The 27637-nt window shown below is 50.7% G+C and overlaps 2 protein-coding genes across 2 annotated transcripts; one reads left to right on the top strand and one right to left on the bottom strand.

Annotated features, from left to right (window-relative positions):
* Positions 1 to 849: 849 nt before the first annotated feature.
* Positions 850 to 5981, bottom strand: LOC106849132 (protein mono-ADP-ribosyltransferase PARP3). Its single transcript, XM_088171768.1, is given in 11 exon segments — positions 850 to 1139; positions 1255 to 1397; positions 1612 to 1789; positions 2026 to 2103; positions 2253 to 2275; positions 2685 to 2817; positions 2957 to 3180; positions 3411 to 3495; positions 3852 to 3884; positions 3886 to 4053; positions 5874 to 5981. Coding segments are annotated over 11 exon segments (1347 nt in total). The 3' UTR covers positions 850 to 965.
* Positions 5931 to 21015, top strand: RBM5 (RNA binding motif protein 5). Its single transcript, XM_014869622.2, has 24 exons — positions 5931 to 6093; positions 6197 to 6641; positions 6850 to 7005; positions 8958 to 9027; positions 9510 to 9583; positions 11890 to 11973; positions 12388 to 12448; positions 12607 to 12672; positions 12820 to 12980; positions 14027 to 14124; positions 14619 to 14706; positions 14922 to 14999; positions 15093 to 15165; positions 15674 to 15759; positions 16072 to 16150; positions 16409 to 16500; positions 17034 to 17198; positions 17674 to 17820; positions 17898 to 17969; positions 18715 to 18894; positions 19110 to 19184; positions 19623 to 19720; positions 19807 to 19936; positions 20392 to 21015. The coding sequence occupies exons 1-24, from the start codon at positions 6077 to 6079 to the stop codon at positions 20515 to 20517; spliced, it is 2721 nt and encodes a 906-aa protein (XP_014725108.1). The 5' UTR covers positions 5931 to 6076; the 3' UTR covers positions 20518 to 21015.
* Positions 21016 to 27637: the final 6622 nt, after the last annotated feature.

Genomic DNA, 27637 nt, shown 5'->3' with positions numbered 1-27637 from the left:
TGGTCCCCACCTTGATTCACAAGGAACCCCCAATCCACAGAAATGTGTCTCCAAGACTTGCCCAGCTTTGTGGCCCCAGGGACATGCAAGAGGCTAAACAATGCAATGACAGCCCCAAACATGCAGTGCTATCCCCCTAGACATGAAATGCCATCACCCCAGTCCCTCTTAAGAGTAGTGCAATGCTTTGATTTGGGCAAGGGGTCTTGGACAGCCCCTCTCTACTATGCCCTCTGCCAGTCCCAAATGAAGAGGAGGTGATGGGATCAGTGAGGGGACAGAGGTATAGGCAGAAGCCGTATCCTACCTGCTCTGCTGTCCTGGGCTGCCTGGCCGAGGAGCTGCCAAAGGACTTCAGGCTGGTCTGGCAACCTGCTCAGTGGAGAAACATCTTCTTTTGGCAGCACCCACGGATGAAATGAGGAAACACGTCTATTGCCACCAGATAGGGCATGCACCTGTGACAGCCCTGCCTGCTGATTAATTGCACTGCCAGAGGCTGTACTGCCTGTCTATACTGCCTGCTGTACCTGCAGTGCCTGTACTGCCTACACTGCCTGTACTGCCTGCAGTGCCTACTGTCTGTCCTGCCTGACTGCTCTGTATGACCTGTCTGTCTGTACTGCCTGTACTGCCTGTATTGTCTGTACTGTCTGTACTGCCTGTACTGCCCGCTTTGCCAAGCAGTACCTGGACATGATGTGACCCTGACACCACCTTGCCCTCCAGCCAGCCCCACTCCGTCATTTTCTGACACTAACAAAGTTGTGTTGAAGCAACTGAAGATGGCACGATTTTGTGTGTTACATATCTTTTGTTGGGTCCTAAGCAAACTCAGTCCACATGACAGCCTGTCCCTTACTAAGCCCCAGGTGGGGGTGCATGGAGAAGCCAGACTCTGTGCTCTGGGCTGATGGGTGTCACCACCTGGTGCTGGTCCAGGGCCGTGGTGCTCCCAGGCACCCTCAGAAGCAGAGCTGGACAAGGTAGCGGATCCGGCACTGGCTTTCCTGGTAGATGAGGTACTCGCTCTGGCTGAAGTAGGAGTCCTTGTAGGCAGACATGGGGATGGGCTTGCCCTGGCACACCAGCACTTTCTTGCCATCAAGCACCACCTCCACATCCTGTGCAGGATCTGGGCCAGAAGATACCCCACCACCACATCAAACCTGAGATCTGGACTCTCTCCTGTGCCGCCCTGAGCCCACCACAGCCCCATAGCTGCCACACCCCTCCTACCCCCAGCTCATCTGGCTCTGTCTGGCCACAGGCCAGGACGTTGTCATAGCTAGCAGGAGGCTGACACAGCATGGAGTCATCTCGGGTGATGAAGTAGGGCTTTCCCAGGGCCACCTCCATCAGGAACATGATGCCAACATTGTCAGATGATCTGCCCATTGCCATGGGAGAAACGGATGGCAATGATTGCAACATCCCTGGTATTCCCATCTGGTTGTGCCCAGGCCACACTGGGACATAGGGACCAATTGCCATGGCAGGGAAGGGGCTTGGCAAGCCCACAGCTGCCTGGCAAGGAGCACACAAAGGCAGCCAGGCTGACACAGACCCTGTGGGGATCACAAGCAGCACAGTCCATCCCAGGACCCTCACCATAGCTGGCTGATTTGCTGTTCTCAGAGGCGAAGTAGATGCCCTTGCCCACACGCCCGCCTGAGTGGGGCATGATGCGCAGCCCACTCTTCAGGATGGCCGCCACCACCGCCACGTTGGTGCCATGCCAAAGCAGGCGCCGGTGCTCCAGCAGCTCATGGGCCTTGAAACGCTCATCCTGGAGAGATGCAGAGCTAAGGGCTGTTCACAGAGGGACACACGCGTGCCCAGGAGTGGAGGACTGCCACCCACCTCCCCAGTCCAGCCCCAGTGCCTGTTGGGCCAGAGACTGGGAGCCTGTTGGGCCCTGGCCAGCTGGGATGAATCCCCTCTGGGTGAACAAGCCCTAAAGCAATCCCTGGGTGTAACCATGGCTTCCCCACGGTGACATGGGGAAAATAAACTCCTCCTCACCTCACCATCCCGGGCCACCTGCCAGGTGTTGAGGATGCGGAGTTTGTGCCCAGTCTGTGTCACATAGGTTTGGATCAGCTGCCAAGGGGGAAGCAAAAAAGCTGTGTCACTCCACGCAGCCATCTCAGCAATGCCCACGATCTCCCTGGGACACTAGGAACCTTTGGGCTGTCTGCAGGCCTGACATAATTGTTTCCCATTATGGCATGCTGTGGCACAAGCAGCACCTGGTATTCCCGGGAAGCCGGATGACAGCGATCAACAAAGATGGGAGAACCCACTTGCAAAATGAAGAGACGAGATCCCCGTTTGATGCAAGCATGAAGCCGATTTATTGATTTTAATACCAATATATATACCTTTTCAAATATAGCTAAAATTGCACAATCACAAAATCGGTGATTCTAAGTAACATTACTTAATCAGAGCTCTGCACAGACCTGTACAGACTAGCATAGGCACATACGGTCTTGCATTATTTATCTTAAACAAAGCACACCAAGCACACCTTTTGCTTCCCCATTCAGAGTTCTGCCTCACCTTGCCAGGGCTTGTGGCCTACCAAACTTAGTGCATCCACTCTTCAAGAGCATCCACTTCAGTCATGAGTTGAGGAGTGCTCTGAGCCCTGCTCTCCTGCTGGATTTAGTCAGCCAGGTCCATCAGGGAGAGCTGACTGTAGACCAGGGACTTATCCTGATCCAGTGGATGGGCAACTTCTTTCTCTTCCTCCTCCTCCTCCTTCATTTTCTGTGTCTGCAGGCTCTGTGCCAGCTCAATGTCGGCCAGCACCTGGTAGGAACAGAGCAGGGACATTCTCACCACCAGTGCTGGGCACTGTGCTGGGGGACCAGGGCAAGCCCAGCCTCCTGCCAGCAGCTCCTGCCCCACCAGGAAGGGATGTCACACACTATGTGCTCTGACATCTCACCAGCAGCATGTCCTTCTCGGCACGCAGCAGGTCAGGGGAGTTGATGGTGGGTGGTCGTGCCCGTCCAAAGTTGTGTGGGACGATGGTGTAGAAGCGTGAGGAGAGTTCCTCCAGGCGAGTGGCCTGAGGGGGCTGCTCCTTCAGTGCTGCCTCCAGCTCTTCCAGGGCCTCAAAGCCCCTCACAAGCTGCTGCTTGCTCAGCTTCCCCAGAGGCATCTTCACATCTACAGTGGAGGACAAGGTGAACCTGTCCACTCACCCCAAAGCTAGCTCCCAGAACCTCCAGTATTACCATGGGCAAGTGTGGGCACGCAGCATGGGGCGTCCAGAGTCTCATCAGGTGCCAGGATATCAGAGGGGATGCTCTAAAATTCATCAGCACCTCTGCTTGTGAACCTCCCCACCTGGACTACCAAGCCCAGCCTATGCCACCCATCAACCCATCACCTCCTACTGATATTCATGGTCTGTGTGGCTCTGCCAAAGATGCAGGGCAGCACCTGCTGCTTGCAGATCTTGTCTCCATCCACAGCATCCACCTGCAGACACCCCACATCAGCTGCCAGCCTGCAAGAGGCTATGACAGCAGAGCACCAGGGCAGCCTGCCTCTGTGAGGAGAGCCTGGTCCTGGGGCAGCAGAGCAATGGGCAGGTGCTGCCTCCATTTTCCATGGCCACCCAGAAGGCCATGTTTCTCATTCAGAATGCCCTCCCACTCCCTTTTAACCCATTAGCCTCGAATCTCTGCCTGCAAGCTGTTGCAGCAAGCCCCCAGATCTCCCTCAAAACCCATCACATCCTTCTGACCCTCTTGGATGACCTGGTGTTCAGTGGGCCAGGAGTGTGATGAGGACCATCCCACCATGGTGACAACCTGGGTGCCTGGAGTACTCACCCTGAGGACAGCCTCCACCTCCTGCCGAGGTGAGGCCCACCTCCCGCTCCACCTCAATGAGTGTGTACTTCCCTGGCTGGGCAATGAAGTTCTCCCTTGTTGCCCAGCTGTTCTTGGTCTTCCCTCGAAACTTCTTCTCAAATTCCTTCTTGGCAGCTTCCAGGGAGGCACAGGTCATGATCTTGGACTGGCCCACCTCTCCCTGGCAGTGGACAGCAGTGGTCAGCACCTCCCCTGCTTCCCAACTCCACCAGCCTTATGCTGGTGGAAGCCAGCAGGAACAAGGGGGGCTGTGATAGCAGGGCTGTGGGGCAGTGAGCAGGAATGTGCTGAGACTGCTTGCAGAGGAAACTTGAGTCAGAAGAGCTGGAAAAGGGACAAGAGCCTGCTGGAGAGTTGAGGAGCCTGCTGGCCCCCACCTTGACTCACAAGAAACCCCTAATCCACAGGAGTGTGTCTCCAAGGTTTGCCCAGCTCTGTGGCCCCAGGGACATGCAAGAGGCTAAACAATGCAATGACAGCCCCAAACATGCAGTGCTATCCCCCTAGGCATGAAATGCCATCACCCCAGTCCATCTTAAGAGTAGTGCAATGCTTTGATTTGGGCAGGTGTGGTTCGGACTGCTCCTGTCTGCTATGCCCCATGCCAGTTCCAACTGAAGAAGGGGTGACTTGAAGCAGCAAGGGGACAGAGGTATAGGCAGAAGCCGTGTCCTACCTGCTCCGGCTGTCCTGGGCTGCCTGCCAAGGAGCTGGCAAGGGACTTCAGGCTGGTCTGGCAACCTGCTCAGTGGAGAAACATCTTCTTTTGGCAGCGCCCACGGATGAAATGAGGAAACAGGTCTATTGCCGCCAGGTAGGGCATGCACCTGTGACAGTCCTGCCTGCTGATTAATTGCATTGCCAGCTGGTGTACTGCCTGTCTATACTGCCTGCAGTACCTGCAGTGCCTGTACTGCCTGCACTGCCTGCACTGTCTGTCCTGCCTGTCCTGCTTGCACTGCCTGCCTGTACATCTGTACTGTCTGTATTGTCTGTGCTGCCTGCACTGCCTCTACTGTTGTCTGTACTGCCTGTACTGCCTGCACTGCCCGTATTTCCTGCACTGCCTGTACTGCCTGCTTTGCCTAGCTGTCCCTGGATGAGCTGTGGCCCAGACACAGCCCTGCCTTCCAGGCAGCCCCACTCTGTCATGCTCTGAGACTAACAGAACTGTCTTGTAAAAATTGAAGATGGCACCATTTTGTGTGTTAAATTTAAATATCTTTTGTTGGGTCCAAAGCAAACACTCAGGGCTATGGGTCAGGCAGTGAGGAAGACCTGACTACATTTGAATGTGGTTTGAAGGGTTCTCAGGAACCTCTGCCTTGTCCTGCCAGCACCTGCTCTGCTCCGAATGATGCAGGTCCAGGCAGGAGTAGCTGTGCAGGAGCAGGGACTGGTGCTGGTGTCATGGGAAGGGGGCAGAGGTGCCCTTTGTGCTGGGCACACGGAGAGGACAACATTGCTGGGGCCAAAGCCTTGCTGGCTTTGCAGCTCCTGGTCTTGGGCATATGAGTCCAAGCAGTGCAGGCAGGGTAACACTTCCATGTCCTCCCTTGGGGGCAGAAATTACTTTTAACTGAGGCAGGTGCTCCCCAGAGGGATGCTAGGCCATGAGAACTATTTAGTTATTGACAGAGGGGAGGAGCTGGGGAGCTCCTGGGGAGAAGAGAAGACTCCAGAGGAAACTTATAGCCCCTTCCCCTCCCTAAAAGGGCTCCAAGTCGGCTGGAGAGGGACTTTGGATAGTCCACTTAATGATAGGACAAGGTCTAACTGCTTTGAACTGACAGTAGCTTTAGATTGGTCATGAGGAAGAAACGCACTATGGTGAAGCACTGGGACCTGTTTCACAGAGCAGTTGCGGCTGCCCCATCCCTTGCAGTGTCCAGAGTCAAGCTGGGCGGGCTCTGAGCATCCCGGCCCGGTAAGTGGAGGAGGCCGAACCGCAGGACCCTTAATGGCGGCAGCTCAAACTACATTTCCCGGCGTGCCGCACAGCCACTGCGCCTGCGCCCCGCTTGGAAGCTTCCAGTCGGGCTGCGAGGTGCCTGCTGGGTAGAAGACGGGCGGTCCCTTAGGCGCCATTTTGTGGCGAGGCAGCAAGAGGGGTTGTGCGGGTGTGCTTGGCGTGTGCTGCCGGAGAGTGCTGTGCCGGGTGCCTGCGGATCCTGGGCGGCGGCATGGGCTCGGACAAGCGGTGAGCGGGGGCGGGAGGGCGAGGGGAGATGGGAGGAGGCGGGCAGTGGTCGGGTCGGCGGTGGGCGCTTCACGCTCTGAGCTCGGCCCGCTGTGCCCCACAGGGTGAGCAGGACGGAGCGGAGCGGCCGCTACGGCTCCATCGTGGAAAGGGAGGACCGCGACGAGCGGGAGTCCCGCAGCCGGCGGAGGGATGACTACAAGAGGTCCAGTGAGGAGCGGCGCGGTGACCGCTATGATGACTATCGCGACTACGACAGCCGAGACTACGACAGCCGAGACTACGACAGCCGCGATAGCCGAGACTGCCGCGACTACGACAGTCGGGACTACGACAGTCGAGACAGCCGGGTCTGCCGAGACTACGACAGTCGCGACAGCCGCGATTGCCGCGACTACGACAGCCGCGATTGCCGCGACTACGACAGCCGGGATAGCCGAGACTACGACTGCCGGGACTACGATAGTCGGGATTGCCGAGACTACGATAGTCGGGATAGCCGAGACTATGATAGAGACTACGACAGCCGCGATTACGATAGCCCCGAGGTGAGCCGGGTCGGGGGGCCGGGGCCGACACTCCGGGGTCTGTGGGGCAGAGGGCACCGGGAGCGGGTTTGGTTCTGGAGTGCTGCCCGAGGCCGTGGGGATCAGCCCCGGGCAGGCGGCTGGCGTCCGTGTCGCCGTCCGTTCGTGTGACACTGTGGGAACACGCTGCAGGGAATCGCGGTGGCTAATCCTGTGCCCTGGCTTCCAGAGGGAGCGGGAGCGCAGGAACAGCGACAAATCAGAGGACGGATACCATTCCGATGGCGACTACGGCGAGCATGACTACAGGAACGATATTAACGATGAAAAAGAAAGCAAGACCATCATGTTGCGTGGGCTTCCCATCACAGTTACGGAGAATGATGTGAGTAGATGGGCAAGGCTGTGCCTGCCTTGCCTCCGGGTAGGGCCGTTCCGGAGCGGCTGCTGCCATTTTGTTGAAAGCTGCATCATGGTGGCCCCTCTCCAGCGCTGTCGCGCTGCCATTTTGAGTCCTGAAAGCATTTAAACTCCCAGTGTTAAGTAGTAGAGGTCAGTTCAATGTTAATCAGTCCCTTTCAAACGGAACAAGCCGTGATTACTCGTTTTTTCATGCATGTTCGGATTCTTTCCCTAAGAGTGGATAACTAGCTGCTCTTTGCTGCTTTCCTGTATGGGAGGGAAGAGGCAGGGTTTTTTTGTTGCTTCGCCCCACTGCGGGAAGGGGGAGGGGAACAGAGACAAAGAGGTGGCACTCATCAGTTTTTCTGGTCTTTATCGAGGCCCGAACTTGTGACCGATGGGGTCACACAGAGTCACCGAGCTCCTTAGCCGGGCACAGCCCCGCACAAAGCTGCTTTGTGTGGGCACAGCTGCGGGAGTCAAAATGGCTGCTGCCGAGCTGACAGAGCAAGTACTGACAGCTTGGTGCTTGCTTGCCTGACGTGTTCAGTAAAAAGATGTTAAAGCTTTAAGGTTTTCTTATTTATGGTAACTTTTGTAGGTTCTTTTTTTTCTTGCTGGTTTATTTTGGTTACTAAGCAATAAGCCCACAACTGTTATTTGAGGAGTAAAAGCTGAGCTATCCCAGTTTGTTTTCAGTCAAGGCTCCGCCTCTGCCTGCGATGTGTATATGCCTTAATTGCTAGCGCAGAGAATATATTTGCACCATTTCTACAGTGGAGATTTTTTTCCTTTGTTTTTTCATTGATTACTTGTTATCTTCCAGATACTGAGGGTTCCTAATCACCATATACTGCTCTAATGTTTTCATGAGTGTTTGAAATCAAATGTGGGTTCCTGCATACAAAGGAGACAGTCCAGTCAGACATTACACAGAACACTTCAGAACACTTTAGTTCTTGTATATGAGATACTGATGTTGTAGCTCTACAGTTGTGCAATAAGTGTAGTATAATTGTGTGAATGTTTAATTCTGGACTCAGGGTGTAGACAGTGTATCTTAGAATGCAGAGTTGACTTAAGTTCCATTACTTCTGGTTGTGTACACAATTTTCTCTTTTTTTTTCCATTTTTCAAAAGAAAAATTTACTTATATATCTGATATTATTTCTAGTCACCATATAAATGGGCAGCTTTAGGTAAGTTCTTATTCTGTTGAGCAGCCCTGTTGTATGTAACGTAGTTTGAATTCTGTGAAAACTGCTGAAAAACCTTCAGCTCTAGAAGGAACCCTCAGTGTCTTCTGTTCTAGAATTAAAAAAGTCATTAGTGTTTGTTTTTCCTCCTTGCCTCTGCGCAGTGACTGAGGTTGCCTGTGCTACAGCAGTTTTGTTACAGCTGAAGAATTGACATTTCTTTAGCTTTTTCTTTGATGACACGTTCTTCACAAATTCATCCTGAAAAATTGATGGGGATCAGTTAGAGGATGAGCTGTTTAGCATGAGGCTTAGGAATACATTCATCATGGAGCCAGGCAGTGCAGGCTTCTTGTTTTTCATTGCTAGGAGCAAAGGGTACTTAGACATGCAGGGAGAGGGGTACCAGCCGTGTTCTTTAAGCTTGGGATCGTGCTCACTCTTTGCCAAACACTGTCCACATAATCTCAGAACGCACGATCATAGGGATTCCGATTCTGGATGATTCAGTGTGCTGAGTGAGGATTATGGTTGGTTTAGCGTGTAGCAAAAGATTATGTGGACTTTGATGCTCATCAGTCCCCTTTGGGTTTTTAGTAAATCTTTTCTTTGTCTCTGAGATAGTGTTTAAAACGTTGTTTTGCATATCTCTTGCATGGTATTGCAAAGTAGGTTATTTCTGTGACTTCTGTCTTCCAAGTTACAAAAATGTTAACTCTGAGATCAAAATCTCCTGCAGATTCGTGAGCTTATTGAGTCCTTTGAAGGTCCTCAGCCTGCAGACGTGAGGCTGATGAAAAGAAAGACAGGTGAGAGCTCTTAATCCAGTTTTTGGTATCACCTTCCTCTTCCCCAGCCCAAAAGAGTATCCAGAATTGTCCCCAAACTGCAAGCACATGCAATAAAAAAAAAAAAAAAATTAAAGGTTTGCCATGGCTAAGGAATGTGGCTTTTTGGAAGACTTAGATAGCTGGTCAACATGTTTAAAGAAGTCTGTCTACAGGGGGTTTTGTTAACAGGTATTGGTAAGTAATGATAGTATATACCCATTTAATAGTATGTAGTCTGTTGCATGGTACCCTTAAACATGGATTTAAATCGAGTGAAATGTAGCCAGTTAAGGCAGCTTGGTTCCTTGCCATGGCAAAATAACGAGCAGATCCCAGCAGTTGACGTCGCATTTGTAAAGCTGCTTTGTCATGAAGTAATGAAGCAGTTGGAGAGAGATTCGCCTGTTTTAAAGGAACTGACTAACACAAGTATCCCGTCTATATCTGAATGCTGTCTCTAGGTGTAAGCCGTGGTTTCGCCTTCGTGGAGTTTTATCACTTTCAAGATGCTACCAGCTGGATGGAAGCCAATCAGGTTGCTTCACTCACCAAGTCTAGATATTCCTGAAAATGGAAAAAGTCTGTACAGTTTAACAAAAAAAAAAAAAAAAAGGAAAAAACAGAGGTGGAAGGAGTGGTTTGTTCCATAACAGTGATTTAAAGAATAAAAGCTTTGTATATATTAAAAGTTGTAACCTGTAAGGGAAAATTAGGAGAGAAGGTTCTACTTTGGTAAAAGGTGCTGTTGTTTTAAATGACTTGGTTTCCACTTAATATGAAGATTTGGCTAGTCGTTATTTCCTAGCTTATTTCCACTTGATGTTTCCTTCTCTGTTGTGAGAGAAAAACATCTCTGTGTTACATTGGTATTAACCCTGAAAGAGAAGTGTCAGTTCTTGGCAATAATCTGTTAACCCAGTTAAAGCGGGGGAACTGGCTCTTCTAGAGGAAAAAGAGTATTCATTTCAACTAACTTAGGCAGAGAGTGAGATCTCACATTTCTTAGGCTCTGTATTTTGGCTTTTTTGTTACTATGACTTGATAAGGAGCCAAAATGCAGTAAGAATCCTCTGGTTTATTTTCCCATCAGATTTTCCTGTAGCACTGTACAGAGTTTCACTTACTTTTGCTACTTTTTTGAGTATTCATTACCTATTTCAACAGCAGAACTTTAAATATACTCTTGAAGTGAGCAAAGTGTGTCAAATCACTGATTTTTCTTGCACCTGAATATTTGATGCACCAGTCCTACAACAGCATTTTGACTTATTTTTCTGCTCTGTTCCTGTTGTAATAAAGAAATGGCACCATAATGGAATTCATGACAGTTCCAGCAGATGGAAGTTGTCATATGCCTTGTTCTGGAATAGTGTTTCATATGTCCCACACTATGGGTGAATTCCCCAGCCAGAAAGCAGCTTTCGAATGCTGTTTTCCTGACATGCTGCTCAGTAGGGTGTGTGGCTGCAGGGGAAAGACATACCGAGACATTAATGCTGAGTGTATCTTCAGAAATTGATTTTTTTTTTAATATATACAAAGCTGTACTGATGCATAATTTATTGAAATATACACAAATTCACTCCAGTAAACAGCCACCTTACTATAGTAGGGAAAACATAGCCTGTCCCCGGCAGCCGGGTTGCTGACTGTTAGATGACACAATGATGTATTGCAACTATACCAGCAGCCTTGTTTCTATGTGTGCACATCCAGTGAGTGCTGGGCCCTCCAACCCTCCCTCCTGCCGGTAGGAGCAATGGCTTTGCCCTATTCAGTCGTGCAGAATGTGAGAGCCTTATTCATGCTACATTCTAGATCTGTGTCAGACCCTGTTATCAAAAAAGCCTCTGGTCCTGACACTGTGGTACCTCTGCAGAAAGCCAGCCTGTTATAAAAGTGGTTCTGCCGTTGCAGTGTCTGGGGTGTGGCCTCTAATATGCACTTCCTCACATGTGCTTCCACCTGTTTGACCAAAATAAGTTGATAGCTGTACTTTGAAAGGCCATTCTGCATAGCCATGCTTGGCAAAGCGTGAGGCTCACAGCCAAGGCTTCTTAATAGCTGTAAATTCCTAACTCCTCTGAAGTCAGAGTGAGAGGACATGCTGAAAGCATTATGAACTTTTCCTACCCCTGGAGAAGCTTCACATGCAATCTAGTTACTCATTTTGGAGAGCTCTTGCCTGAATGAAGAACACAAACCTCTTGTGCAGGCTTCCAATTGAACTGATGCAATAGTCAAATGAAACCACTCTTGAGTTACGTTTCGGTTGATGGCACTTGTAATCCAGCCTTCAAGAAGTCTAAGCAGGGTCCCTTTGGGAGGAATTACTGTATTTTCAAGGGGACGCTTCTGAAGTATGCTTGGAAAAGTAAATCCAAATGTGGTTAAAAGGTCTGGGGTGTTTGGAGTAGGGGACGAAGTGAAGCAGTCACCTAAGGACATGTTTAAAAAGTTGCTCAGTGCAATACCAGAAGTGAATAGAAATGTGGGGGCAAAGAGACTCCTAAAAATGTGTTAACCTGAATGCAGCAGATTAGGACTCTGTCTCCTTCGAGACACTTTCTGGTTCCATGTCAGCGTTTAGTGTTTGGCAGCTTTTTCTACACTCCCTGATTCTGTTTATCTTTGCTCCACATCCCATTCTCTTACTGCCCTGGTCCTCCTCTCTGCAGGATTGGATGGGCAGGGTGTAGGTGGCGGTGGTTGTCCTCCACATCCTCCCCATATGTTGTCCATTTAATTCAGGAGCACTGATTCCTCCGAAGGGTGCTCTGCCATGGGAAAATGGACGTGTGTGTCTTGATACAGGAATAATTGAAACCACTTTTTTTGCAGAAAAAGCTGGTGATTCAAGGGAAGCAGATTGCAATGCACTACAGCAACCCAAGGCCTAAATTTGAGGACTGGCTCTGCAACAAGGTATATGTTTCTAGGGTAGAGTTTGTCTTGCTCTAGAGCTCTCCACTTGCTCATTGGTTTAAAGAAAGTGACACCTGAATCAAACCTGCTCCTGCTCTCCATAAAGTTAAATTATTCCCCAGTATGTATTCCCTTCTAACAGTGCTTTTTACAGTAGTAACTGTGCCTGGCATTGTAAGCTAAAGACTACGCAGTTAAAATAACTTGGGATGACTAGGGAGAAAGTAGCTGGGATGGTCTGAAAAGCAGCTGTGGTGCAGATAAGGGTGGCTTTTGATGTTCTGGATTATTCTGGTGGGTTTAGCTTTGTTGTGTTACTTTGTGTGAATGTCCGTGGGTTTTGTTAGCGTACAACAAATGCAGCATTTTTAAAAATTACCCAAGTTCTTACCAGGCTTCTCTTGTTTGTCACAGTGCTGCCTGTACAACTTCAGAAGGAGGCTAAAATGCTTCCGCTGTGGAGCAGACAAATTCGGTATGTTGCCATCATCTCTTTTATGTTCAATTTCATGGGAAACCTTTTGGCCTAGGTAGCAACCAGAGTTCCCTGTAGGTTTTAGACTGGTTTATGAAATGCTGAGCTTAAAGTGAATGAGCCGTGTCCTGACTGAAATACTTTCTCTTGTTACAAAGATTCAGAACAGGAGGTACCACCTGGAGCAGCAGAAGCCGTTCAGTCTGTGGATTATTACTGTGATAGTAAGTGGTCTTTGACTTACTCTAGAATGTGAAATGTAAACACACGTACTAAAAATCCTTTCCATACCTCAGCCTGCCAGCTGAAGGACTTGAAATACTCTGCAAAGCCGTGGTGCGCACTGCTAATGTCGTACTTTTTCTCCTCAGCCATCATTCTTCGAAACATTGCTCCTCACACAGTAGTGGAATCCATCATGACTGCCTTGTCTCCATATGCATCTCTGGCAGTCAATAATATTCGTCTTATCAAAGACAAGCAGACTCAGCAGAACAGAGGCTTTGCATTTGTGCAGCTGTCTTCTGCCATGGTGAGGACCTTACTGTTGTTCCAGAGAGAAACAGCTAGTTAACCTCCTTCTCTCCCTGCAGCATTTAGAGCCCTGAGCTGTCCGAAGGACTGGCCCCCTTCAAGGAGTGTTGATGGACACAGTGTGTCAAAGCTGATAATAGCTAGCTGCAGTTTGAAAGGTGGTGGGATGTTTGGAGCACATTGAAAAGCTATTTTTGTAGCAGAGTTCTGTTCTGTATTGCAGCCTGGCTTTGTGTTTGAATTGCAGAAGTAATGGTGCAGGATTGTACTTTGTTGACAGATTCTAAGATCTGGGGCATACAGTGTGGGAACAGGTGCATAGAATTAGGCTTCTTCCACCTTGAGAGGAGGAGGCAGATGTTGCTTTTCTCAGCAGCATCCAGTGGGAGGGTGTAAGGACAGCAGAAACATATTCTCAAGGATACATAAGGATAGGACAATAGGCAGCAGCCATAAAATAAAAAACAGAAAATTGCAGAGGTACAAGAAAAGCCTCCTAAGTTTCAGAGAGGTCGTATGCTGGCATGGGATCCCTGAAGCACAGTGAATCTCTGTTCTTGGATGTGGATGTGATACTTAGGGATGTCGTGTAGTGGTGGACTTGGCAATGCTGGGTTAACCATTTGACTCGATGATTTTAAAGGTCCTTTCCAACCTGAATGATTCATTCAATCTGTACATCAAACTCGAGCAGCAGTGTGATCTGTTTGGATCAGTGTGATCTGCTTTAGTTGGAGGAAAGCAGGTGGTTGGATTAAAACAGGTGCCTAATCTCAGTTTTTGCTGATGTCCCATTTGCGTCTTGATAAAACTAAGATTTTGGAACATATAATACTTAGCGACCCAGGGAAATGCTCAGTATTTTCACGTGGGCCATTAAGGGTCTCACTGTGCTCTTCTGCATGTGTGTACTATGAGGAGATGGAGGTGTTTTTACATTTTTAACTCTTTTCAGCGGCTCTGTGTGAAAAAATGGGGTTTGGGGAACTTCTGAATCCCCTTCAGTAAACTGCCTTTCATAATAATGAGTATTTTTTATTACAGGATGCTTCTCAACTGCTCCAGATTTTACAAAGTCTTCAGCCACCGTTAAAAATTGATGGCAAAACAATTGGTGTTGACTTTGCAAAGAGTGCCAGAAAGTGAGTTGTAATAGCAGTCAATTGCATTTTTGGTTTTTACTTTTTTTTTTTTTAATTTGCATAGCCACCCCTTTCCCTTATATTGGGTGGTTTCTTCTTGTCACTCAGGCTTTTATTCAGCTTATTCTAACTCCAGAGTTTTGCTTCCCAAAAATCACTTGTGTTGCATGCATCCTGCTCTTCACTGCATACGAGGAGAGTGAAAGCAGTGTTCCCCACACTCCTCTGTTTCCAGTCCTCTGAAGATAACACCATAACTGCTTTTATGCACAGCACATTGTTCCTTGGAGACCTCCTGACTTGTTACTGACTCTACAACAATGAACCTGAGGTTCCTTTACTTGCCGAGCAGTGTTTTGGCTCATTCATTACATTCCAAATGTTTTATAACTGCCAAGAAATCCATGTGTGAAGGCAGACTCCACCTCCTTGAATAGGGAGACACTTCAGTAAAAAGCAGTACTTACTCAAGTGTTTGATTTCTGTGATTGCAGAGACCTGCTTCTCCCAGATGGTAACAGAGTCAGCGCCTTCTCTGTGGCAAGTACAGCCATTGCTGCAGCTCAGTGGTCATCCACTCAGGTATGGTTTGGAGCTGTTACTCATAGACCTCATTTCCTGAAAATTAGGATGCAGACTATGTAATTGCCCTGCTGGCCACGTACTTGGTTGAACTGTTTGGATCCAGCTGTGACACGTCTGATCCACAATCAGTTTTAAGCCTAGGCAGTGGGGTACATGAAATTATTTAATAAAGTTTACCTGTCCCTGACATAAATTACCTTCTTCAATTTCAGCCACAGACTGGAGAGGGCAGCACCCTTGACTACAGCTATCTTCAGTCAGGACAGGATGGATACTCACAATATGCTCAGGTTAGTAGTAGAGGTGATGCTCTAACCAGTAGGTTGTCATAATTTAAGTATGCAAATTACTCACCTTGTGTTGTCCTTCATTTCCCTTTACAGTATTCCCAGGATTATCAGCAGTACTACCAAAATCAAGGAGGACTGTTGGACACAGACACAGCTACCATATCAGGTAGTGCTTCCAGCATCTTAGAGGCAGTTGTTAGTAATGATAATTTTGCCTCAGCCTTTATGTTATTTTACTGCGCAAAAGAAGACTTGGCTCACTTTGCTCTCAGGATGTCTGAATGAGGATGCATTACTAGAGACCTGTAACAGATTTGTTGAAGTGGAACCTCATGCAAGATGAGTGAGAAGCCTCTGTTTCAGACTATTGACAAAGGCCTTGAACTTACGATAGCGGTGTAAGCAGCTCTAGCTAATGTTCAGCACTTAACAGCTGTAGAGGCCAGGAATTGCTGACTTTGGGAGCAGAATATTTCCTCCTGAAAAGGAAAGTGTTCCTTGTCTGGGTGGAAGATACCCACTGTGTATCTATCTCCTTTTGAGCGTTTATTGCCTTGTTTGGCTGCTGGAGCTGGAATTAGTAGCTGAAACTATAAACAAAGTAATTTTAGCACTAGGATGCAGTACTGTTTTACAAATTAGTTCGCTTATGCATTGCTGCTGTCTTTTGGCAGGAGCTCCGGTCACTACGACGACAGCTGCAGTTGTGTCCCAGAGTCCTCAGCTGTATAATCAGCAGACAAACTCACCTGACTCTCCGGTAATTACAGCACTGATGAGTCCTTGCTTTCAAAGCCTGGGATATGTGGCTTAGCTGTAGCCTTTGCTTTTTAAAGTGGGTGGTACAGCCAAGCTTCTGAGTGTCCGTGAGTTAGTCACAGTGCTTGCGGTCGTAAGTCACCTGCCATTTCTTCTCTGGGATGGTTTTGTTCTTTGCTAAAGGTGAGTGCCAGGCATGCTGGTGAGGAGGAGTTAGCTGTCCTATGCGTAGGGTGCGCTGCTGACGCCTTGGCTCGCTGTCCCTGTTTTCTTAGTGACAGATTTTCTAATTGAGGTTTGTGGTTTTTTTCAGACACAGTCAGCACCACCTACCACTAGCACTCAGGCACAGGCAGCTCCTCCGACTGGCGTGGTGCCTGGAACCAAGTACGGTAAGTGCTTGGGAACTGCTCTTGGGGACAGGTTTCTGTCACTGTAGCAGTAAAACTCAGCTTTGGCCAAGTGCTCCATCACCGTGTCATGGTGAAGCTGCCCCTGGAGAGCGTTGGCTGCACGGGTGATTAAGAGCCCTTTACAGACATGTCTGCCATCGTAGCTGCTATAATCTCCGAATTTTACCTGAAATGTAGAAAGATACCTGTCTGAATTCGTCTGGAACGACCATGTCCCACGCTTTAATTTTTTTACAGCTGTCCCTGATACTTCCACCTACCAATATGATGAATCTTCAGGATATTATTATGATCCTATAACAGGGCTCTACTATGATCCTAATTCCCAGGTAAACACAAGTTCTTCCCACATGTCTTAACTGTTAAGGTCCATTAGTTCCCTATCTCATCATACGAGTGACATTTGAAGTGCACAACATACCAAACGTTGCAGATAACTCAGCAGTGTGTGTAGGGCTGGGACTTGATTTCCCTCTGGTATAGCCCTGCATTTTTCTCTCCTTAATTTTCCTCCACGTTTGGCCCATATAGGATTAGCACTTGTCACAGCCACTGTAACTGAGCTATTTCGTTGCGGAGTGCCCAGCAAAGTGCACCCAGCTCTGGGCTCTGGTGGGTCGTCTCTTGGGAGAAGCAAAAGATTCTCCATAGTGCTGTTGGGCAGAACCACCTGTGTTTGGGGACAGAGGCTTCAGCCACTTCCTGCCTTTCGACTCCTCTGTAGAGTCTGCAAAACTTGTTCGGACTCTACAAAACGTCTTCCCGTGTGGTGCAGTAGTGTGAATCAGCTTGCTTGGGTTATCCCGTGGACACTGAGCTTGTGTGGGGTGTTTAACTGTCTCACTCTCCTTCCTTCTGGCAGTATTACTACAATGCCTTAACCCAGCAGTACCTGTACTGGGATGGCGAAAAGGAGACCTACATGCCTGCAGCAGAAGGTGCCACTTACCAACAGACAGCTACCACAACCACCACCAAAGAAGTGAAGGAGAAAAAGGAGAAGCCTAAAAGTAAAACAGCCCAACAGGTAAAAGACAGAATAGGATCATAACTGGGAGAAAGTCTTCTCTGTGGAACAGGATAATATTGCTCCTTTTTCATGACAAAGGAAATCCTAGGTTATTCGGTGGGGTGCATGCCTTCAATGTGCAGGCACTGTGGGGGGCTGAGGAGAGGTGGAGTTGGCAAGGCTTCAATGCAGAAATAAGCTCTGCATAGGAGGAGTGCTTATGGAATCCTGCCAGGATCAGTGGGAGTATAACTGAGCCGTCACTTAGAGGATTAGCTTGATAAGAAGGGTTTGTACAAGTAAAAGCAGCAAGCTGTGTTATCTTTGAACACTGTATACAGGGAAACAGCTGCACTACATCCAGTGTCCTGTGGTTTAAAAATAAAAAGTAGTGGGTTGACTTGTTCTGAAACTGCTTGTGAGATTGAATGAGTGTCATAAGAGATTGATAGCTTTGAGAGGAGCTGTGTGAGCAAACCACTCTGCATTTCAGATTGCTAAAGACATGGAGCGCTGGGCAAAGAGTTTGAACAAGCAGAAAGAGAATTTCAAGAATAGCTTCCAGCCACTGAGTACCAGGGAGGAGGAGCGGAAGGAGTCAGCAGCTGCAGATGCAGGCTTTGCCCTCTTTGAGAAAAAGGTGAAGGTGCTGGCAGTGGTGTGTGGTGGGGGTCGTGTGACAGAGCTCCGTGCTCATGGTGTTCTTGTCTCATCCAGGGAGCTCTGTCTGAGCGACAGCAGATCTTGCCGGAGGTGTTGAAAAACGGGGATGATGAAAATCCACTAAAGGTGAGTATGGTAGAGGAGCTCTAGCCAATATTTGCCTTCAAACCTCAATTTCCGTGGCATTATCTGTAAAAAGAGGTGATGATTGCAGTGGTATGGTGCAAGTGCAAGGGGCTGAGTGACTTGAGATCCACTGAGGACAGCTGTGATTCTTCTTAGCCTTGAGCTCAGTTGGGGTTTTGAGGTTTCTACATAGGCTGTACTTAGAAGTATTGTTTGGCTAGTGGGAACTGTCTCGCAGCCGCTGTGGTATGTACCTTTTGAGTTGCAGTACTCAGTAAAAGTGTGGTCCCAGTACTTAATAGAACAGGAACCCTTGCAACAGAGGTGGCAGAGAAGACTGAAATACTAAGCACCTTTGTTTCAGTCTTCAGTGCCAAGGCCAGCCCTTAGGAATCGCTGACCCAGGGGAGCATGAGAAAAAAAACAACTTCTGTGAGAAGGACTGAGCACTGGAACAGGTTTCCTAGAGAGATTATGGAGTCTCCTTCTCTAGAGATGCTCAGAGGTCATCAGGACATAGTCCTGAGCAGTGTGTGCTAGGAGCGAACCCTGCTTAAGCAGGGATGGACTTGGACTGAATGGCCGCCAGTGGTCCCATCCAACCTCAGGCATTCTGTGATTTCATCCTTAGTAATGGGAGCATGCTGTTCCTCCCGTGATAAACATCTGCAGCCTTTGTTCCCCCTTGGTGCTCTCTGAACTATGGCACTGTTGCACTCCCCTTAATGCTGCCTTTTCTTTTCAGCGTGGCCTTGTGGCTGCCTACAGTGGTGACAGTGATAATGATGAGGACTTACTGGAAAGAATGGAGAATGAGGAGGAGAAGCTGACTGACTGGAAAAAGATGGCTTGTCTGCTTTGTAGAAGGCAGTTCCCAAACAAAGATGCTCTGATTCGGCACCAGCAGCTGTCTGACTTGCACAAGGTAGTTACACTACGTGGTGAGGAAAATACTGGATTGTCACAATTCAGTGTGCCATGAGCACTGAGCCATGAGGCATATTTCTGTTTATAAAAACTGTTTCTCTTAAAGCAAAAATCTGCAAGTGGGTTGTTGCTCTCCCAGAAGTCAGCTACTTCATTTAAGAAGAGCTCTTACGCATTTCATGTTGTTAAAGTGAATCTCTCTTCTCGTTTCAGCAAAACATGGATATCTATAGGAGATCAAAGCTTTCCGAGCAGGAACTTGAAGCCTTGGAGCTGCGTGAGAGAGAGGTCAGTGTTGAGATGAGCAGATGAGTAGCTAATGGAAAACCTGTGCAGGTGATCTGTTGAGCTCTCCTTATCCTGACACACGTCACTCAAGATAATCCTTGCAAGCCAACCCCTTTTCAGTCAAGGTTCTGAGCTGCCCTGTTAGATGAGAGAAGTGTCCCATATCCCACAAACATGGTGTAGCACAGAAGGCTTATTCCACCTCTAGCTCAGGGCTGCCAGGCTGGGACTAGTAACCTGAAAGTCTCTTCCTGCCCCAGTGCTGGTTCAGATGGTGCTCCAGGGACTTTGTTCTTGGGCTCTGCTATTGGTGGTGTTCGCATTAGTGGGCTGCAGTCTACAGCATTCTGTGCTAGCAAGCATTTATCTGACTCCCATAGCTCACAGCTGAAGAAAAATATCTTGAAATCCATGCTAACTGCCAACTGCTTTGTGCAGATGAAATACAGAGACAGAGCAGCTGAGAGGCGGGAAAAGTACGGCATCCCCGAGCCCCCGGAGCCCAAGCGCAAGAAGGTCTACGATGCAGGCACAGTGTACGTACCTGAAAGCTCCTCAGCACCTGCCTCAGTGCACCATGAGCAGTGTGGGTAATTTGTTAACTCATCTCTTCTTCCTGCAGGAATTACGAACAGCCCACCAAAGATGGCCTTGACAACAGTAATATAGGGAACAAGATGCTGCAGGCCATGGGCTGGAGGGAAGGTTCAGGCTTGGGAAGAAAATGCCAGGGCATCACAGCACCCATTGAGGTAAGTAAAGAGGGATGTCTCCTTGAGGAGGTTTGGTGCCTTTGTTCTTTTCTTGTTTAACCGGAGCTGAAGAGCTCTGAAGGAATAAACTGCCAGCCACAGCAAAGCTGCCTCTGTTTGTGTTGGCTCCTGCTGATGTTTGTCCCATCGGATGCTGAAGCAGAGGCAGGGCTGTGCCCTCCCTCCAGTTATTGCCTTTCCTGGTCTTGCCTGTGCTCCAGCTTATGCTGTTAGGAACTGCTCTGTGCAATTGGAGTGGGACTAGAGTAGCGTGAAGCATGAGGATGGGGTATTACATGTGCTTCATTCTCTTGGTGTCCATGGTGGTATTTATGGCTGTGGAGATCCCCAGGGCAGCTTGGGAAGCTGGCTAGATTGATGGGATTTTTGGTGGTGCCCTCATGGTGTTCTGGCCACTCTCTGCAGAGCTAAAATGTGTCTCTGTTCCCTTGCAGGCCCAAGTACGAATGAGAGGAGCTGGCTTGGGAGCCAAGGGCAGCTCCTATGGTGTCTCTACGGCAGATTCCTACAAAGATGCAGTGCGGAAAGCCATGTTCGCTCGCTTCACGGAGATGGAGTAACAACCCCTCTGGCCTGCCAAGCACTTCTTGTTAGCAAGAACTGACTCTTAAATTCCTTAGCCTTGGTGACCTGGCTGTATCCTGGCTTTGGTTTAGAGTTGACCATTTCATTCCCTTGGACGTTGTTCCCTGCTCGGCATGTAACAAACACTTCCATGAGCAGATTGTTTGAACTGACCCAACTTCATGCTGGAGAGCTCCTGGTTAGACCTAAGGGGATGGCTGATCTCTGTATGGTCGTGTATATAGTGTAATGTATTCTGTGTTTTAGCATGTTGTCCAGGTGCTGCTCCTGCCCTCTGGAGCAGCAGCAGGACCTGTTAGCTGTGCTTTCAAACTGTCTCTGCTCTCTTTTTGTTGTATTGTCTGTCTGGGTTTTTTTGGAGAATTTTCCTGTACATTTTGTATGATATATCTTTGTATAGACTTTTTGAAGACTTTGATTCTAGTTGCCAATTTGGCTCATTTCCAAATGAAATACATCCAAAAATTACCCTATTTCTGTTTTCTTGGTGGGTGAATGAAGAATTAAGTTGCCAATGCTACTTGTCCTTTCTGTCATTCTACTTCTTCCTTGATGAGACTTCGTCCTGGAGTCTCTGTTACATGCAGCTCTCTACTCGCCTCCCTTCTTTCATCCATGTGCTGTGCCTTGTTCTCAGCATCTTTCTCACCATTCCACCATGGATAGTGGCTGGTGGAGCATCAGATCTCCCTGTAGCCCTTCTTGCCATCACTGTAGGAGCAGGAGAGGAGCAGCAGCAGTGTCTGCCCCTGCCCAGGAGCCCTGGATGTTACCTGCTGGCCCTTTGGTGGGCAGGGGTGGGGGGTTGACATGTGTGGCACCTCTGGGAAGGTTCATGTGCTCCACCTCAGCTTCTTCTGGCCTGCCTCCATGCTCTGGGGGGAGCTGCGGCAGGCTGAGTGATGAGAGGACGAGGTTCACCAGAGGTGTCCTGTTACTGCCTTTCTGTTCTCTCTGTCCTGTGCCTTGTTCACAGTCCTCTTCACAAGAGCCAAGATAAGCAGAAGCTGATCTCAGCCCTGAGCTCTGCCTTAGCTGATGCTGTTGGCTGTGGGTCTCGCTCAGCCTCCACACAAAGCTGAGCCAGCAGTGGGCTTTCCTACTATGTCCAGGTAGGCATAGGAAGGGGTAGAATGAAGCAGGAGCAACTTCACCACCCGTGCTTGGTGCAAAGCCCTTCTAGGGGTCAAGGCTAGCATCCTGCGGCTGCTTTTTGGAATGGGTGAATCCTGCTTTGCCGCCTGCTGCAGCTGCACCTGTGCCCCTATTGCACTGTCAGGCCACTGCCTGTTTTTTGAGGGGTGCCTGGTTTGGGGTGAGCCAAGGTGAGGAATGCCCCCACCCTTCCTCAGGACCGGGACCGCTGAGCTTGGGTTCCCTGCCGGAGTCGCCGGGCCATTCCACCAGGTGGCAGGCATGGCCCAGCTGTGACAGTCTGTCGTGCAGTGTTTCCTCTGTGCAGGGCTGCCGAGCATCGCTGGGGCTCCAGGGCCTCTCCCTAGTGTGACATTCCCTCTTCGGCTCCACAGAGGAAGGTGGGTAGCTTGAAACAACCTAAAAGTGCCAGCTCCGTGCCCCAGCTTCCCCCCAGGGTGACGGTAGGGAAGGCAGGCCTGATGCACTGCGGTGTGCCTGTGGCAGCCTCCCCTTGCTCCCTGTGTGTCCTGGCTGGCAACACAGCAAAGTGCTTTGCTGCTCTGGGCTGTAAATGGGGGGGGTCTATTTCCCAGCAGGTGGGTTTGATGGATCGATAAAGTGCATTTGTGCAGCTCAGCTTCTTCCCAGCTCATCCATCGATCCCTGTCCCAGTGCATCTTCCTGACAAGGGGTGATGCTGTGGGCACGGGGGGAGGGCCTGCAGGGGGCACAGCACAGTGTTCTGTCAGGTTCACTCCCTCCTTGCTGCAGCAAAGTGCTGCCCCAGTGCCGGGAGCTGAGCGAGCCCCAGCTGGTGCCTCCTGCAGAACAGTCGCAGTGGGGAGCCAGGAGCATGCCATGGGGGCACAGGGATCTGCTAATGGGGATAACTGCAAGAACGGGATGTCCAAAGCAGAGTGTCTTCCTGAGGCAAGGCTTTAATGGGGTCCTGGGCTTGCAGTCACCCCCTCCTGCTTAGATGGGTTAAAGCCTCCCTTCCTGGGTTAAGGCACTGCTGCTGGGTGCCCAGGGAACAAGTGAAGCTGGGGTGGGGAGCACACAGCCCCCCTCACTCCCAGGCACGTCCCCCAAACCCCATGCCAGGCGCTGGAGCAGGGCATAGAGGAGCCACCGCCTGCCAGCACCCGTGCCTCCAATTTAGGCTGCACAGTGCTGCTGTTCGTGACTGAATGCACCACGGCCCACTGCCTTCAGAGGGACATGGTGTCCCTGCCTTGCCAGGGACAGACCTCTGTGGGGGCGGGAGGAGAAGCTCTGGGATGGGGCCAGCCCCAGAAGTGTGCAGTGACAAGATAGGATCCCCCTTGGAGCAAGGGGGGAGCTGCCTTGGGCATGGCTTTCAGGGCTGCCAGTGCACCAATCTCACTGGGCCTGAGCAGCTGAGCCTGTGTGATGCAGGATGGGCCACAGTCAAAATGCTGGGGGGCTGAAGCTGGTCCCACCAGGAATGCAGAGGGACACAGCATAGTGGAGAGAAGTTTGTGTAGCTGGACAGCGGCAGGAGGCGATGCAGAGCAGTCCCTGGAGGGGCACAGCTTCACTGCACTCCTGTGATTTGGTTTCCCTGTTGCTGAGCAGCCACAAGGTCTCCCTGTGGCCGACAATGAGGCACTAAGGCACTAAGCCCCAGAGCAGGTGGAGACCTCAGTCTAGGGAGGAAGGAGGGACACCCAAAGGGACCTTGTGCCCTTTGCTATCAGCAGTAGGTACACGACAGCAGGACTGCAGCCAGGGGCTCTTTCCAGGTACAGGGCAGCTGCAGGATGACTTTTAGGGCCTTGGCTCCAACAGGCCTGCAGCTCCTTCCAGCACCTACACTATGCAGAATCTAAGGCCCTTGTAGGTGTAGTTATAGGTGTAGGGATTTTTCTGGCTGGCTTTCAGTATTATTAATATTAAAACTCCCAAGCCTGCTATGCCCTGGCTTTACAGGAGGTCTCTGGAGCTCCTGTGTGCTAATTGAAGCGAGGAAAGCAGCCAAATCATCAGTGTGAACGGCTTTCCTCCTGAGTATTCCTTAATCACTGGAGTTACCAACCTGTGGTGGAGCTCAGCACTCTGCATGGCCAGCCCCAGACCTGCCTGGCTCTCCTGCATTGTCGCTGAAATGTTTTTTGCAGGCAGGAACACATCCTTGTGCCACTGTTTGGGGCTGCCAGAGGCCCCAGGACTCTGTGTGGATTGGGTTGGCTTTCCTGAATTGCCCCTGCCAAACAGCCTCCTGTGCCCAGCAGGACAGGAATGGAGAGAACCGTGATCTGGGACCACCTTGGTTGTGCTCGTGCTGAGTGTCAGCCAAAGCCAGGCACTCGCAGCTCCATGGGGTTTGTATCCTGATGCCAAAAGGGCATCTGAAGGGGGAAGTGGTCTTTGTTGTCATGGGAGATCCTGGGGCAGGGGGCACAGACATGTGTGAGGTTATGCACCTGTGTGTCCCTGTGTGTGCTCATGCTCCTCTCCAGTGTCTTTCCCCACTCTGCTGCAGGGGATTTAACAAGGCTGCTTCCTTTTCTCCATCATGTTGGTCCATCCTCTCCTGAACTACTAACTGTGTCCTAACTACTTTGGAATTACCCTGGAACAGTTTTCCCTATTTTACTCAAATGCCCCACAACCACCTGGCTCTGGTTTCAGCTGTGGGGCTCTGGTGGGACGATGGGCAGGGCCATGGTGCAGCATCCTGCCAGCACATCATGAGTACTGCTGTGGCACCCCAGCAGCCTGTTTGGGATACTCAAAGGGCGGGAAAAGGACAGCTGAGGGGGAGGGTGCACAGATAAAAGGGGTTGGGAAGGGTTTTGGCACCCTGCTCAAGGTGCTCACTACACCAGCACCCCTCCTGCCCCTTGGCATGGAACATCTGTGGCCCTACGCCAGTGGCCATGTCATCCTGACACTCTTCCTCCCAGCCCCACAGTACCAGGGTGGGTGAGGAAGGGGAGGTGTGTCCTTTATCCCTTGGCTACTCTACTTGGATGCTGTTTTGACCAAGAGTCTGGTTCTGGCTTGGGAACTGCATGGTCCAGGTTTCTTTGCTGGGGCAGAAAAAAAAGATGGTTTTAATTGACTCGCCATCTGCAGCAATGTGGACACAATTTGCAGCCCTAGGGGGTAGAGTGGGGGGGCTCTGTTGTTGGGAAAAAAACAAAAACAGATGGGGGCTGGGATCCTGAGACCTGGGACCTGTGGCAACATCCAGCATGCTTATCCCCTATCCAGGCAGCTCACGTTGTCCAGGCATCTTCCAACACCAGGCTCTCCCAGGGGAGATGTTCCAGCCTTGCAGAAATGCTGAGACAGCCTGATTTGGAGGGTAAAGAAATGGTTTTCCCAGCACTCTTCCCTGCCTCCGGCAGTGAGCCGTCCATCACCATCCAGGCAGCCCCAGAGCCGCGGAGCGCTGGGCTCGGGGGTGCGCAGAGCCCCGGGCAGCGGAGCCGAGCCCCGGGCGGAGAGGACGAGGGGGTTGGGCGGTGGGACCGAGGAGCTGCAGGCAGGCCAGTGTCAGCCTTGCTGCAGGCAGGGCCTTGGGGATCCAGGGAGTGAGCCAGAGCCTGGCCATGGGGAAAACCTGAGCCCCCCATGGGGCACCCGGCGGGCTGAGAGGAGTGAGCAGCTCAGGCCCTTTTCCAGGTATGGGGATGTGGGGAGCCGCTCACCGTCTCCGCCAGGAGGGAGCTTGGATGAGAGACTATTTAATGTCAAAAACGTTTTCACAGGAATTTGTCACCACCTAGAAAAATCTCTTTACCTTCAGCCCTTTTTTTTGTCCCTTTAACAGCAACCAGACCTGAGGGGTGTGTGCATGCAGGTGCAATTGGGAAACAGAGACTGGCCCTTTTTTTGCTCCTGTTCCTAAGAAAAAATTATTTGGTGCTTGTTCCCCTCCTCCAAAGTCTGGTTTGGGGAGAGAAACTGCTTCCTGCAGCATGAAAAACCAGACAAGAAAGGGACTGCATTTTTCTTAGCATATCCCACTGCGGTCCACCCAGGACCCTGTCCTGGGCACCCCAAAATACCTTTCGGCTCTGGAAGCTGCTTAAAATCCACTGCCCCCCAGCCCCGTCCGTCTCCTCGGCGGGATGTGCCCGCAGCATCATTAGCGCTCGTCTAGTCGCCGCCGCGGCGGTTCGAACCTATTTGAAATGCACTTGAAAAGGGTGGATTTGATGGGAGGAATGTGACGGGTTTTTGTTCTCTGAGCCCCCCGGTTGAAGCTCTGCGTAATGAAGAGCTGTGACTTTCACTCGGGTTATTTTGGGATGGACTACTTTTTTTTCCGAGCTGGTGGAAGACCATCAAAGCGGCGCTTTGAAAAATGTCCCAGTGTATAAATAACTCTGCTGAGAGGAGAATAACGCGGGCTCCCGCGCGCGGCGCGCCGAGGCAGACGGCATCTGCCGTGCGACGTTGCATTATAAAAAGGAATTATTCATCCCTTCCTCTAATTAACTGGGTACAGCTGCCCCGCGCAGGAGCGATGGCCCGGCATGGGGAGCACTCCCGGCCATGCCAGCAGAGCGGATGCTGCTCCCGAGGTCCCTGCATGTGTCCCCCAAGGGCCCCATGTGTCCCACCCGACAGCGGGTGGGAGCGGCAAGCTGGTGCTGCCCTGCCATGGTGGAAAAACGAGGTGGGCGAGCTGGTGTGAGGAAACCCGGGTATCTGCGGGACTCACTGGCGCTGGAAAACACCTGATCTGCTGCCCGAAATCCGAGCGAAGGATGGGGGGAAAGTCCTTGGTACCCTGCTAGCTCACAGCTTCCAAGGCTGTGTTTGTTGGTGCCGGCATCTTGCTGGGTGTGTGCGAGTGTTGCATGGGGTATATCCCCCGAGAAACAGCCTGCAGCCACAGGAGCCGCGTAGATCTGACAGAGACTCAGAGCTGCCCGACCCAGTCACACCCAGGGTGGGTTTTCAGGAGATACGGGAGGGATAGGAGCAGCAAAGGGAGTCCCGCACCCCTCACCCCAGAGGGAAGTGGCTGTGGTGGCAGCAGCCAGGCAGGCTCAGCACCGCGGCTGTGCCCTGGCAAGGACACGGTACTTGGGACCTCCCGGGAGGGAGGCTAATTTTAGGAGTCCTCCGGAGGGGCTATTTTGGACTCTTTGCTCTGCGTGAGTCACCTGCTATTTTTCAACCCCACTGGGGCTATTTCCGTGGCAGAGTGATTTACACAGACTGAGACAATGCTGCTTGCACTCGCCTGGGGTCTTGGAGCCTAAAGCAATGCTGGGTGCACAACCCACTCCCCAAACAGGATGCTGAGAGGTCTTCAGGCTGCCTGCTGGGGCTCCCAGCAACTCCTGCAGTGCCAGGGATGCCCACAGCAGAGTGGACCAACCCGGAGCCCTTCCCACCACCCTGCCACCTTCTCAGACGACTGCATGGCTGGGCTTGGAGTTCCTCGGTCCTCTTCCTCCATTGTTTCCGGGGAAAGATGGATGGGAAAAGACTGGAAATTGTGGTGGGGTAGTGATGCAGCTGGTGGTTATGGGGAGGGAGACATCTCTGTCTTGGGTGCTTGGGGCTGAACATCCCTGCTCCCCACCACACTGGGCTCCTCCCTCCCCAAAACCTGCCGCTTTGGAGCCCGCCAGGCAAAAACCTGGCTGTTTCGGGGTTGTCAGAGCAACGTGATGCACCTTTCAGTTACCACGGCAACCTCAGCGAGAAGTTTTTAAAATTCAGGCAAGGTAATTTCTCCTCGCGCTACGATTTCGTTATCGCTTGGCTTGCCATTCCCCAGGGAAGCAGCGTCCTGCCTCATTCCTCCACCAGCAAGGTGGGATCTCGGAGATAAGAAACACAGAGCTGTGAGGAGGGGGAGTGAGCGGGTGCTCTCCCTGCACCCCATTAACAGGTCTGGCCCCAAAGATGTAGGCTGGTAATTAATGAGCACTGGGGGAGGAGGCAGGTGATGATCACTCAGCTCAG

The sequence above is a fragment of the Sturnus vulgaris genome, chromosome 11 (assembly GCF_052056855.1).
Source record: "Sturnus vulgaris isolate bStuVul1 chromosome 11, bStuVul1.hap1, whole genome shotgun sequence".
NCBI lineage: Eukaryota > Metazoa > Chordata > Aves > Passeriformes > Sturnidae > Sturnus > Sturnus vulgaris.
Note: the sequence above shows the minus strand (reverse complement) of the source record. Positions and strands in the feature narration are given on the sequence as shown.